This window comes from Crocuta crocuta, unplaced genomic scaffold (genome assembly GCF_008692635.1).
Source record: "Crocuta crocuta isolate KB4526 unplaced genomic scaffold, BGI_CrCroc_1.0 scaffold367, whole genome shotgun sequence".
Lineage (NCBI taxonomy): Eukaryota > Metazoa > Chordata > Mammalia > Carnivora > Hyaenidae > Crocuta > Crocuta crocuta.
In genome coordinates, this window is record NW_027527936.1 from 2,789,921 (window position 1) to 2,804,542 (window position 14,622).

A 14,622-nucleotide genomic window follows, 5' to 3' on the forward strand; every position below is an offset into this window, starting at 1 on the left:
TGGTTCTTGAGAAACTAGTCTGAATTTTCCCATCACCCGTTTCTAGGCCTGATAAAAGTGGCTCCCAGAATGAAAAGCAAAAAGCACCTGCACACTCTCCCTGCTGGTCCGACGAGGTCGGAGGAATCCTAGCCACGGGCCTCTGCCCTGAGTACTGGCTCGAGTGGGAGAAAAGTGCCACATCTTTATGCCCATTTATGCCCGTGTGGCCGAAAGCTCAGGGGCCGTTGGGTGTGCTGGGCTTTTGCCCCAGGAAGAAGAACTGGAAGCACTGAGATGTTTGTTCTCTCCTCTCCTCCCTTCTGCTCCCTCCTGAAGGCCAAAGGGTTCCCTCTGCTCACCTCAACTTGTCTTTCCTATTACATTCTTCCTTCTTAATGTATTTTTATTTATTTAAATTCAAGTTAGATCACACATAGTGTTATCACATTCTTTCTTTCTTTCTGATTCCACTTTCTATGGCCAGGCACACATCCCCCCCACAAGGTAAAGTGAGCAAAGGAACATTTTATCAGTATTTTATTTGGAGAAGATCTACAGTTTCACGAGAGACACTGAAGTTTTTCTCAAACGATAGAAAAAAGTTAAAAAAGAAAACAAATCTAGTGTCTTAGAAGAATAAAACGAGTCTCTTCAGCAAGCATCGGGCCTCCAGACTGGAGGACCAAGTGAAGCAGGAGTCACACACAGGAAGTTCCCATTTATCCAGTTTTAGGAAGAACACAGATGTCGTCTTGTCTCATTCTGTAAGGTTCCAAGTGGACCGGCTCGGCCTAAAACCGGCAGCAGGTGGACAGACACAGCCTCCGGGGCCGCGTCGGGGGCCGGGGTGGCTCACTCTCCAGGAGGCTGCATCTGTTTACAGAACTCGTCGAACTGCTGCTGCTCCAGCTCCGTCATGACTCGGTTGAGGGCGTAGATCTGAAGGGGACAAGAGACGTTAGCAGCGGAGGCAGCTGCTCAAGCTGTTGGCAGATACCACAGGCTGCATCAGCGGCAGATGCGGGGCCTGCAGCAATTAACGCGGGGACAGTGATGAGGGAACACAAGACACAGCTACGGATTCCATCTGGAGCATGAGGAGAGAGGCGGGCAGGAGGCCTGATCTGGCTTTTGAAGCCTCAGTAGGATCTGGACAAGTAGAGTTTGCGGAAAGGACACCATCGGAGATGGGCAGGGGGTGGTATGATGGAATAAACAGAACGAAGAGTACAGGGTTCGTTCTGGAACCTTCAAGCATGCTCATATGAAGGATATTACAGAGTGTGGGGAGGTGGAGAAGCGCCGAGGATGCTGGAGCCTTACACGCCTGCTGAGGCGGCTGGACTTGGGCCAGATCTGGAGAGCCAGCGAGACTGGTGTGCAGGGAAGCGACCCGATCACATCTCTGCTTTGGGAAAGGTAACCGGAGACCATGTGAGGGATCAGACGGGGGACAAAGAGACTACAGGCCACTTTATGAGGCATCATCACATAGTCCAGGGGGGAGGTGGTGAGAACATGGCGTAGGGCGGGCAGTGGTGGTGGAAAGAAAATCGCAAGAGACGTTTGGGTGACAGGTGGGGTGTCTACCTCATTCCTCACCTTTATCCTTATGGTGCTGATCTGTCCACTAAAGAACAGAAGCATCACAAAACTCCCCACGTTGTAGGAGACAAAACTGAAGGAGTGTGTTTGTGTGGAGGGATATCTCTTGGATCAATTTAAGAGAAGACAAGAAAGGGGGAAAAGAGAAACTGAGCAGTGAGACAAATAGAAAACACAAAGAGCAGAAAAGGCAACCAAATGTGCAAGAGAGGATCACTAACCATGCGAGATGGTTCTTTGAAAGCAGCAGAGAAAATCCTGCAAACCTATGGCAGGGTGAACAGAGATGAAAAGGGGGAGACACAAACATGATTAGCATCAAAAAGAAAACATAATCACTGATCTGATGGAGACTACATCCAAGTATTATGAACTTTGTGTCAGTAAGTTTGAAAACTTAAAATGAAATAAACTCCTACAAAGAATAAAATGATCGAAACTGACTCCATAGAAGGTGTGAATGAGCTTATAATCCCCTCATGTGTCTCCGGGGTGAGACCCTGTCATCACTAAGGAAAGTGGGGATCCCCCACAGTGACAGAGACAGTTACAAATAACACAAATGATCCTCAAAAAGCAGAATACTGACGGTTAAAACGGTTAACTTTTAGGTTATGTGTACTTTACCACAATGACAATAAATACATAGATCTGAATAGCTAAGGAAAAAAAAAAGAAGTGAAGACAGCCATTCACAGAAGGTAGTAACATATATAAACATTCAGAAACATGCACAACGAGATAGTGTATTGTCAGGCCGCAGAATATTACGTGGGGGTACCGAGAGAAAGAGTCAATTAGTACAGAACACTGAGGGTCCAGTCAGCATGAAATTAAGGAATTAGGCAATGCTAGTGGGAAGGGTTGGGGACAGGACCAGAGTGGGGCCTGAGAAGCTTGCATGTTCTATTTCTTCAGCTGGGTGGTAGGCACAGGGTTGTTTTATCCATCTTCTGCAGTTTTAGAAAATATTTTTAAATGTTTTATTTATTTTTAAGAGGGAGAGAAAGACAGAGTATGAACGGGTGAGGGGCAGAGAGAGAGGGAGACACAGAATCCTCGAGGCAGGCTCTAGGCTCTGAGCTGTCAGCACAGAGCCTGACGTGGGGCTCGAACTCATGAACCATGAGATCATGACCTAAGCCAAAGTCAGAAGTTTAACTGACTGAGCCACCCAGGCGTCCCTTATTCATCTTCTTTAAGCTGCACACAATACATATACATATGAATACACGCTTCTTATGTATTATATATAGATTAGTATATATGATATATATACTGGTATACATATAATATTATATATTTGAACCTCTGCTTCATCCATTCATGCTTCACTGAGCATTTTAATCTGCATATGACTGAGCTGGGGGCTCAGGAGGATATGAAGTAGCTTCCTGGAGACCTTCAGATCCAGAGGGCAGACTGGCAGAAGGGGAAATTAAAAAAGCAGAGAAAGAAGGGACTCAAGATAGGGCAGCAGCTCTGAGCCAAGGAATGACTTTCGAGAAGGAAAGGGTTGCTAACAGTGTCAAACAAACACTGCTTCACAGCCACATGTGCCCTCTGTTCCCATTTACCGCTCACATCGCTCCCTCACATCTAACATTCTAGAATGTGCCATCTTTGTAGAACTGAATGGAAACTGTATCTCTTCTTCCCCCCAGGGCTCTTGTCACATTCCTATTTTAGGAGATTACATTCCAGGCAGCACAGATAAAGCAAACAGCAAGGCCACTGTAAGGCAAAGCAAAAAGCAGGAGCCGAAGGTCAGATTTAGCTCATAGTCCTGCCCCTCAATCCCTTTGTAACTAGGGGTTCTGTGCTTTAAAGTGAGGATAATACCTTCTACCTCACAAAGTCACATATTTTCTATCTCCTGCCTTGTGCCAGGCAGGATTTACAACGGTCAGAGCAATGGGAGTAGCAATAAGCCCTAGTGTGAGGATACACGTGGTCATGCATGTGCGGGCCGGCGCCGTGCCTGGCAATGTTACATTTCAGTATTCCAATATTCCACCGCGGCACATCCCCACAAACACGGTCAGTCCTGCAGTTCAGAGTGCTCACAAATAGAAGCAGCCCAAGTGCCTGGAAGCACGTGGTCCCTGCTTGCAGCCACTCACTGCTGCTCCCTCCATGCCACGCCCCGTGCTAAGTGCCTGACATACATTCCTGTTACTCGTAACAATCCTGGGAGGCAGAGGTCATCATCCTTGCTGTACCAAGGCGGGACTGGGGTTCCGAGAGACAAAGCATCTTGGCCCATGGGAAGACCTGGGGTTCCCAGAGGGGTGGGGATTTGGAGTTGGGGCTAATAAACCTAACCTGTGGAACCTCCCCAGAAGGATGTCAGTAAGGACGCGGAGAATGTCGTCGACAGCACCTATCCTTACGGTGTGCACAACGGCCAGCTGTCTCAGGCTTGTTTCTTAGAGCAACCCTCACACTGTTCCCAAAGCGCAATGCAGTGAGAACATCCGGGGCCTGGATCCAGGTGGGGAGGGGCGGTGAAGAAGGGGAGAATAACTGGTTAGAATCTAGGCCCGTAGCTCTCGGACGGTCTGTCTTAATCCAAAGGTGGATTTTAGTTTACTTATATAAAGCACCTCCCCTACTGAACACAAGTCCATGAAGGCAGGCATTCTGCCTGGTCCAGTCAGGGATCTCAAGCTCCTGCAACTGTGCCTGGCACCTAGTAGCAGCTCAGTATTTAATGAACGGATCAAATCAACAAAAATGTGAAGTCTTCCGCTACCAAGTAGGAAAAGTGAGGAATGAGAACTGTCTTACACTGCTAATGCGAGGGCACACTGTACCATCTCTTTGACGGCAATGTCTAGTACAACTGAAATATGCACAGCGATTCTACTTCTAGTTATAGATGCTCTACGGAAATTCTAGCACGGGTGCCAAAGCGTCTGTGACATCTACAAGTTTTTCACTACAGTGATATCTGTAGTAGCAAAAATCTATAAGTAATTTAAATGTTCATTATTGGAAGAATGGGTAAATATACCAAAGTGGATTCATAAAACAGACTACTGGATCTCTCTCTTTTTCTCCTATGCTCATATCTTTTGTTTCTTAAACAAAGAAACAGACTCTTAACTATAGAGAACAAATTGATGGTTATTAGAGGGGAGGTAGGGTGGGGGAATGGATCAGATGGGTGATAAGCATCGGGTGATGTATCAAAGTGTTCAATCACTAAATTGTACACCTGAAACGAATATTACACTATATGTTAACTAAGTGGAATTTAAATAAAAATTTAAAAAATAAAAATAGACTACTGTAAGTAGTGATAAGGAATAAACTAACTACATTATTATAATAACATGAATAGTTCCAAAAAACATAATGTTAGCAAAGGGTCAAAGAAAACACAGAATTTTATTTTTTACTTATTTTTCTTTTTTTAAAGGAGGATTTTGTCAGTTTTTAATGTTTTTTTTTTAAATGTTTATTTATTTTTGAGAGAGAGAGAGAGTGAGCATGAGTGCATGAGTAGGGGAGGGGCAGAGAAAGGAGAGAGAGAATCCTAAGCAGGCTCCACGCTGTCAGCACAGGGCCCAATGTGGGGCTCAAACTCATGAATTGTAAGATCATGACCTGAGTCGAAGTCAGATGCTTAACCAACTGGGCCACCCAGGTGCCCCTACTTATTTATTTTTTGATAATTTTTTTTTAAAGATTTTATTTTTAAGTAATCTCTACGCCCAGCAGGGCTTGAATTCACACCTCCACAATCAAGAGTTGTAGACTCCCACTGACTAAGCCAGCCGGGTGTCCCAAAACATAGAATTTTATTAATATAAAATTTTAAAACACAAAAGGACACTGTATATTGCTCGAGGACATCTATAAATATATTTGAGTGTAAAAGCATAAAACATTATAGTGGTTGCCCACAGCCAGGGAAAAAGGGTGTTAGACAGGAAATGGACAAAGAGAACTTCAAATTCATATGTAATTTTTATTTATCTGAAAGACTCCAGGCGAATATGACAAAATACTAACCACCACCCATCTGGGGTGCTGAGTGCGTACGTAGGTGTCTGTTATAATAGTCTGTTCTTCTATATTTTTTAATGTCTCAAAAAAGGAACAAATGAAATGGCTAGAAAGAGGGAAGACGGCGCAGCAAGCCTCCTTCTGATATTAAATACTAAAATAAAACTACCCATGTCTGGATGTGCTTCGACAAAGGCAGCGCAAACAGCTTAGCTTTTCATTCTCAAGTTGACGACTGAACAAAGGAACAGGCCTGGTGGCTCTAGGGCTCGGGGCTCTTCCCGTTGTGAGCAGCTCGCTGCTCACGGGCCAAATCCTGAACATCTGTGCTAGGGGGCATCCAACGCTTGTTGCCTCTCACTCTGACCCTCCTTCCCTTGTCCCTTCTCTTTTCCCTTTCTCCCGTCCACAAAGGCTCTGCACCAGGAATCACATGGGGCCGCTCAGGGCTCTGACACTAACCTGGCGGGCGACTCTGGGCGGCCACTCCATCATTCTGGACCTCAGTGATCTCCTCCCGGGAGAACCTTTGCCTGGAAACAGGCAGCACTCTGCACCACCGTTCTCTCTCCTACGTCTCTATTCCAGAATCATCTCCAGCAGACTACAGGGACATCACCATCTTTATCTCACCTCTGCTCTCTGTCTTTGCTTCAGCTCCTGCTGGGCTGATTTCTGCTTGGCCTTCTCCACTCTGCTGACAGGTTCTTTAACTTTGGATTTTTCTTTGCGGGCAGGTGGATCCATGACTTGGCTTCCGAACGCTTCTTAGCGCTGACCTGGATGATGCGGATGAGGCTGATGAACAACAGAAAGAAGGAAAGAAAAGAAAAAGAACTGCCAGTCACTCCCCTAACTAATCCCCCGAGCTCAGCGCCTTCCTTTGACAGGGAAGGCAGAGCGGCCCCGTGGAAAAGGGTGCTGGATTTGGTGGAGTAAGACTGAATCCCACCGCCATGACCTTGCTGGGCGTCACTGGGCGAACCGTTATAATATTCTATTTTTCTGTATTTTCAAATTTCTAAGAAAAAGAAAAAGAAACGAATAAAACTAATAGAAAGAGGAAAGAGAGTGCGCCAAACTTTCTCCTGATGGTAAATGCTTAAATAAAATCCCCTCCCCACTCTGAGCCTGTTTCCTGTCTGCAAAATGGGACAACAGCCATTCCCTGCCTCCTTCCAAGGCCTGCGGCGCGAGGACCAAAGTCAGAGGACCTGTGAAACGTTCACACGCTGCAGCGCTGTTCTAACCGTGCGCACACGGGGGCCGGGCGGGGCGAGCCAGCCCAAGCCTGGGAGCGGGGCTGCGGGGAGGCCCGGGCCTCATGCGGTCTCCGGCCTCCGACCCGGCGCCTTNGAGCACATCTGGACATTACCAAGTCCTTCCAGAGTGTGCAGAGGCAGAGGTGACAACAAAGGCTTTCTCTGGAATATTTTTTGGGACAGCTGCTAGGCTTTGAAGAGTGAGATCTCAAGCCCGGGAGGAGAATTGTAACTTTCTGGCCGTCACTATTCTTAATTAGAAAAATGGGGATGGTGGCCGTCTTTTTGCTTTACGAGGTTGTTAGGAAGACCAAGTGAGGTCCTGTTGGCCACAGTGTTTCGAAAAAGGAAATCAGGACAGAAATGTAAATAACCAATATAAACATAGAGAAACGTTCAAGCTCATCGATAATATATAATTATACAATTACATTTTTTATAGTTACAATTTACAATCTTTTAAAATACTTTTACAAATTAAAATAGTTGGCTATCATTTCTCATTTATTAGAAGATTTGAAGAAAATGGTAGGTAAATGCTTTGACAACAGAAATCTTGTTCAGTCTAATAATAATAGTAATAATAATGATAATGGCTGCCTCACTTCTGGGCTGATGATGTTCCACTTACTGTTCTTAGAGCTTCACATTTGTAACTCATTTATTCCTGTTGATAAGTATGTATGATAATGTACATGTATAGTAACATGTTATTATCCCCATTTTACAGATAAGGGAACAAAGGCACAGAGAGTTAAGTGATTTGTCCGTGGTCACACAGCTAGTAAGCACCCAGCAAGTATTTCAGCCAGGATTCAGGATAGGACAATGGCCTATCGGGAGAAAAACACGACGGTCTAGACCCCCTAATTTTGTTCCTTTAAGGACTAAGCAAGGATTGAAACAGTTGATGGATGATAAGCAGGGAGCTGTTCAATGGATATAGACTTTGAATTTTGCAAGATGAAAAAGTCCTAGAGATCTTTTGCACAAGAATGTGCGTATGTTTAATACCACTGTACTGTACACTTACATAAGATGGGAAATTTCGTGGGTTTTTTCTCCACCACAATAATAACAAAAGCACAAGCTTGGACTCAGCAGTTCCACTTCTAAGTTGTCCTAACTAAATAATTAGATATAGCACTATTCTTAAGAGTGAAAAACTGGAAACAATCAAAATAATTGTAATAGGGGTTGATTAAGTAAATCATAGGATAGGTGTCATGGGATTCTATGCAGTCATTAAAATTACATGGAAGAATATTTATTGACATAATAAAAGTTTTTAGCGAATGAAAAAGTTTAAAAGGGGAGCATACCACGTGATCATACATTTGTTTTATTTTTGCAAAAAAGATTATTCTATACATATGGAAAAAAGGCCGGGTGAAAACATACTAACATGTGAATCGAGATTACTTTGAGAGTAGAGGAGATTTTTATCTTCTTTGTGCTTTTCTGTATTTTCCAAAATTTCTGCAATGAACACTTGTACTTTAGCAAGATTTATACTTTCTTCTTTTAATCAGAAGGAAGTCTAATAAATGTCATTTTAAAATGCTATACACATGTTGATTGGATTATTGTTAATAATAAAAGTAGTCCGGTTAGACTAGATTATATTACAGCTGGAAACAGGGAATGGACCTTCGGAAAACCTTAGAAAGCCATCAAAAACAGACTGGATGTAAGGGATGAAGGAGTGGAAAAGCCGAAGTAGAAGATTTGGAAAAATAGTGGAGCCACTGATAAAAGTGAAGGTATGCTGAGTTGTTCCGGGAAAGGATGAGGAAGAGGGTAAATTAGAGGTGTGTGTGTGTGTGTGTGTGTGTGTGTGTGTGAAAGAGAAAGAGAGAGAAAGAGTTTATACTTGAGGTGGCAATAGGCAAGAACAGTTGTTTAGCTCCAGAAAGGTACGGGTGTAGGGACACTGGTTTGGGATTCTTCATCAGGAAGGTGAGCTGGAGTCTGAAAGAAGTGGGAGTCCGGAAGTGAAAGGAGTGAAAATCCCCTCCCCCTTCTTCCTCTATGATTTTATGATATCTATCTGTTTATCATCTGTCATCTTTTTGTGATCATCAACAGACTGCTGGCCAGTCTGCATAATTCCCTAATTAGCTGAGTCAACTACACCTTATAGTTGAGGTGTATACCATACTAAGATTACATTCACTTTATTGAATAACTTTTTTTCCCCCTAGAGTAAAAAATTGCCTTTTTTTTTCATTCACTTAGTTACGTATACATCTATTGTTAATTCTCCCCCCAAATTCTCCATCTGGACTATAAAACATCTCTTGATCTCTTGATCTGGTCACGGGAATCTGGTTGATCTTTCAATTTTTTTCTTCCCCCTTGGAGATATCATTCCTTAGGCCCATCCTCCTCTCTCCAAATTATTGTCTTGGCCTAATGATGCAACTATTGTCGTAGGATTTCCCCTAACCACATTCTGGGGATTCCCATCACTTCTCTCCGGTGACAAATCTGCTATCTCCTGGATCTTTGTATTCATGGTTTATTCTCTCATTTTAGAAGAGTGCATTCTCCAGTAACCTCCCAGGAAGGAGCTCATGGGAGGTAAAGGTTTGAAACCTTGCTTGTCTAAAAATGGTTTTGTTTTACTCTCACCTTTGACAGTTTGGCAGGGTACAGATTTCCAGGTTGGAAATTGTATTCTCTTGGAATTTTAAAAGCCTTGATCCATTGTCATTTAACTTCTCATGTGGCTAGCTAGGCTTTTGAGAAGTCTGATTTTTATTCTGATTTCTTTTACTTCCTATGTAATTTTTGTTTGTTCATTTGTTCTCCAGAAGTTTTTAGGTATATATTTTTCCTTCATCCTTGGTGTTCTGAAACCTCGTAATAACATGGCATGGTAAGTCTTTTTCATTCACTGTGCTAGACACTCCCTTTCAATCAGGAAATGTGTAGTGTTCGATTTTGGGAGACTTTCTCTGTGATCGATTCCTTTGTTTTAAAATCTTTTCTTTCTCATTTTCCACCTCTTGGTTTCACTTATTCTAGTTTATAAGAGATTTTCCTGAACTTCATCCTTTGCTTCATCTGTTGTTCTCATTTCTGCTATAAAATTGTAATTTCTAAGAGTTTTTCCTGGTACCTGACTTTTCTTTTGGCAACCTCTTGCTTTCATATTGTGGATTCAGGACCTTCTCTCATTTCATATACCTGAGGACATCAATTGTAATTTTCTACCTTTTCCTTCCACTTCCTAGATTGTTTTTTTGTTGTTTATATTGGTCTCTAGCTTTGAAGTTGAAGGCTTTCCTCAGATAGTGATAATACCTACTAAATATTGGGTGTAAAATACTCTGTTCTGAGTATTTTACATGTTTTAACTCATTTAATCCTTATACTATCCCAGTGAGGTAGTGACCATTCCTATCCTCAATTTACTGATAAGGAAACTGAGACACAGAAAGGTTAAGGCTCTCATTCAGGACACATAGCTTGGAAGTGAACCTGAACCTAGTCAAACCTCCAGCTTTCCAAATCACAAGAAATATGAGGGATAGAGAAAGAAATTAAATGATACCACTAGAAAGCAATCAGCCAAATCCAGAATGTGGGACATTGTACAGGACAAATGTCTAAGTTTTACCAATAATCAAAGTATAAAGAAAAAATTTTTAAAAGAAGGGCAAAGAGATCATTATGGAATAACGGCACTTTAGAAACCAAACCACAAAATGTAACATGTGCATCTTGTTTGGATGCAGATTTGAACAAACCAGGTATAAAAAGACTTGTCTGACACTATCAAAAATGTGTGAACATAGACTGGATATCAAATAATATCAAGGATTATGATGTATATATGTGTGTGTGTGTGTGTGTGTGTGTACCTTAAATGGATAATATTTTTAGAATTTGCCATAGTGGAAATTAAACTAAGAAATTTTAAATATAATCATTATTTCATTTAGACATGTTACTTACATGTTAACATAAAATATGTTTTATGGGAACAGCTATTTTCTGTTCTAATTTCTGTAAAAAATTAGTGAGAAGAGTGGCATTATTCCACAAGTCTGTACATCTTTTAAGTGTCTGGCTCTTGGATTTGATCTGCTGCAGTAGGCTGTGTGGTTGAAGTGGCTGTGACTGGGAAAGGAGCATTTCAATTGCCTTCTCAAGTAATTGTGGATATTCTTCTTTGATACTATAGCCAAACTTTGGCAAATGCGGTAGTTTCTGAAAGGTTATTACAGCATGGGATCTGAAGCCATACCGGTGAACCTTTCTTGTCTTTTTTCCTCACAGCTTTCCTGGGATATAATTTGACATATAGGTGTACAGCTTGTAGATTTGATGCCCTTGTATATTGCAAAATGATTACCACCGTAAAGTTAGCTAATACCTCCATCATGTCACATAATTACCATTTCTTTGTTGTGGTGGGAACCTTTAAGATGTGCTCTCCTAGCAACTTTCGAATGTATAATCCACCAATGAACTATTCATACTCTGAAAAGTATGAAGAGAAACTCACTGGTTTCTCTTGCATTTTGAATAGATATTTTACCTTTGCATGATTGTGTCAAGACTTGCATTAGTCATTTGGAAGTCATTGGCTCACTGAGTTATGAAGGTCTTTCAAATGTTGACACATTTCATTACATAACATCAAAAAAATCACTAATTATTGTCACTACCAATCTCATGCGCATGATCTTTTTTTTTTTTTTTTAATCGGGAAGCTATCAAGCCCACAGTGGCAGGTGAAATGTCAACACAGTGAAAAAAGCAAATAACAATTTAGTATGATTATGAACGTAAGAATACCGGGGGACCTCATGAAAGGGTCTCAGGGGCTTCCGGAGTTCATGGACCCCCACAGACCCCACACACTGCTCTCCTAGAGAAACTCTTGCACATGTGAACCAGGAAAGAATGTTCCTGGCACACCGTAAAAGCAAATGCCCTGGGACAGCCCACATTTTTATCAAAGAGGGAATAGACACACTGTTGGTATATTCATACAATATCTACCACCCAGTGGTGAATGAATGTACCAGAGCTCTGCGAATCAAGCTGGATGAACTTTAGTATTTTAATCTGTACTCCACCGAAAAGCAGAGTGTGAACCAAGTCCTTCAGTGCAAGAGTTAGGAGGTGATTCCAGGAATCAGGAATGGTGAGAAGGAAAAAAAAACCAATAAAATGTGCATTCTTGAGCTAATGATATCTGTGCGCTTCTGTGCTCATATCCTCTGGGAACTCTCTACGGTGTCATTTAGCATAAAGCTCAGAACTGTCCCTCTGAGGGTGTGAAGCTGGAGCATTTTCCACGATGCCTGTCACTGCCCAGTTGATCCCTTCAGGGCATCAAGGTTCCTGAGCTCCTGGGCGGCACACAGGTTGAACAGCCTTCCCAGGCTTTGTGGAGACCCGAGTCAGATAAGCAAAGAGACACTGTGTCTTTGATGTGGCACGCTGGCAGCTTGCCAGCAAGTTTCAGCTACCCCAGGATCGGGGGAGGGGATATGGTGTGGGCCACCACAGATGTGTGCTAGACTCAGAAACTAAGGTTGAGTGAAAAAAAGGAAATCACAGGGACTTACGTACGATGTATTCCATTTTTATTTATTTAAAAAAAATTTTTTTTAATGTTTTATTTATTTCTGAGAGAGAGAGAGACAGTGTGAGCAAGGGAGGGTCAGAGAGAGAGGGAGATACAGAATCTGAAACAGGCATATTCCATTTTTACAAAGTTCACAAATAAATAGAGATATATAATACATTATTAAGGCCACAACTATGGGTATTGTTAATATGCAGCTATGGATGTTATGACAGCAAGGCGGGCAGGAGAGGGTTTATCACATGTTGGGAGACAGTAAGCAAGTCTGTTTGCCAGAAAGCACATGTCAGGGTGCAGCTGGAGATAAAGGTGGTGGGTTCAGGAAGGTGGTTAATTGGTGAGTGTCTCTGAAACCAATCTTCAATTTTACTCTAATACAGAAAGTAAAGGGGTGCTGGGGTGCCTGTGTGGTTCAGTCGGTTAAGCCTCCGACTTTGGCTCAGGTCATGACCTCACAGTTTGTGGGTTCGAGCTCCGCCTCAGGCTCTGTGCTGACAGCTCAGAGCCCGGAGCCTGTTTCGGATTCTGTGTCTCCCTCTCTCTCTGCCCCTCCCCTGCTCACGCTGTCTCTCTCTCTCAAAAATAAATAAAACATTAAAAAAAATTTAAAAAAAGAAGGTAAAGGGGCGAGCTTGTGAGAAAGAATGTGACAGGATGTAAATACATCAAAGGGAATCACTCCACAGTTAGCCTGGGAGGGGAAGGAGGCTGCGGGGTGAAGGTCCCTCACACCAGGTAGCACTGGGAGGTTCCCTCGCTTTTTAGGGAGCCTCCTCTTTGCTCGGTTCCTTTATCAGGGGCTGACAGGCAGGGTGTGGCTGGTTGGTGTATAGGAGGCAGCTAGAGCGGAGTGTGTGGGGCAGGAGAAGCCCCTGGCTGAGGCCTGAGAATAAAACATGAACTCTTCCCAGGCTCGCCTTAGCCCTTCCTGATGCTCCTGCCTGAAGCCTGATCTCCGTGGATGGACGGAGGGAGCGTTCCCAGCGTGGACAGTCCGGGTCCCCTGGCACAGGACAAAGGGCCCCTGATTCCAGAGGTGGTGAGTCCTTCTCCCTCTCCTCTTCCTTCTTCTTACTCCTTTGACCTTTTTCAGGATCCTCAAGTTTGTTGGAGAAACTATCCCCTTTCTCTTCAGTCACAAGTACATTTTAGAAGACAAAATAGCGCAAGTGGAAATGAACATTAAAGGATGAGGGACAAGGGGGCTGGATGGGTTTTGTCTAAAGACTCTCATGGATTTAGTCCTCCTTATGAGCCCGGTCCTTGCTGTGTGCACTTAGACTGATCATTTGTAGATTTGTGGGGTCTTCTTAGCCTGCTTGGAGTTGTCAAGGGAACTTCCGTTGCATGGTTTTGTTTTGGGTTTTTTTTCTGACTTAGAAGTTTTTGAAATTAAACTCTTTAAAACTTAAATATAAATGAGTGCCTGGGGACAAAATATTTCCAACATGTGCTGTAGAAAAAAATTTGTTACTATATGAAGAATTTTGCAGCCATTAAAGAGACAAATGTTCACATAAAAAAATGGACAGAATAAGTAAGTAATCAAATCAAAGTAATCAAAAACATAAATTAAAACAAAACACCATTGATTTTTTTAAAAAGAGATACTATTTGGGGTGCCTGGGTGGCTCAGTCGGCTGAATGTCCAACTTCAGCTCAGGTCATGATCTCATGGTCCATGGGCTTGGGCCCCGTGTAGGGCTCTGTGCTGACAGCTCAGAGCCTGGAGCCTGCTTCAGATTCTGTGTCTGCCTCTCTGCTCTACTCATACCCTGTCTCTCTCTGTCTCTCAAAATATGAATAGAGACATTAAAAAAAATTTATGTAAATAAAAAATAAAAGAGATACCATTTTGTTATTCATTAAAGTAACAAAGATTTTTTTTTTAAAACATAAAGCCGTATGATGGCAATCTTCTGGGGAAACAAGCAATTTCCTAATTTTGGTAAATTAATATGACCTTTCTAGAAGGCAATTTGGCAGTGCAAATTAAAAGTCTCTCTATTGTAAAGATGGAAACCTCAAGGCCTAAGAGGTTGCTTAAAGTTACATATTAAAAAAAATAATAATAATAAATAAATAAAACAAAAAAAATTTTTTAATTAAATTAAAGTTACAAAGTCAACAGTTAGGGACTAAACCAAGATT

General features: G+C 42.4%; 2 protein-coding genes across 2 annotated transcripts in view; one reads left to right on the forward strand and one right to left on the reverse strand.

Annotated features, from left to right (window-relative positions):
• Positions 1–6,380, forward strand: part of TMEM269 (transmembrane protein 269) — a 28,991-nt gene extending 22,611 nt beyond the window's left edge. Inside the window, exon 6 of the mRNA XM_077752021.1 lies at positions 6,339–6,380. Within this exon, the coding sequence (XP_077608147.1) occupies positions 6,339–6,373 (35 nt within the window). The 3' untranslated portion in view covers positions 6,374–6,380. The remainder of the gene's footprint in view (positions 1–6,338) is intronic.
• Positions 503–6,348, reverse strand: SVBP (small vasohibin binding protein). The gene is made up of 2 exons (XM_077752024.1): positions 6,235–6,348; positions 503–921 (listed from the first exon to the last, which is right to left on the reverse strand). The coding sequence occupies exons 1-2, from the start codon at positions 6,346–6,348 to the stop codon at positions 835–837; spliced, it is 201 nt and encodes a 66-aa protein (XP_077608150.1). The 3' UTR covers positions 503–834.
• Positions 6,381–14,622: the final 8,242 nt, after the last annotated feature.

Bases quoted from the DNA above. Each gene is read 5' to 3' on its own strand.
- SVBP (XM_077752024.1), bottom strand. From the start codon at position 6,348: ATGGATCCACCTGCCCGCAAAGAAAAATCCAAAGTTAAAGAACCTGTC. The intron at 922-6,234 runs GTGAGATAAAGA...TGTCCCCTTCAG, and splicing joins AGCAAAGACAGAGAGCAGAG to ATCTACGCCCTCAACCGAGT.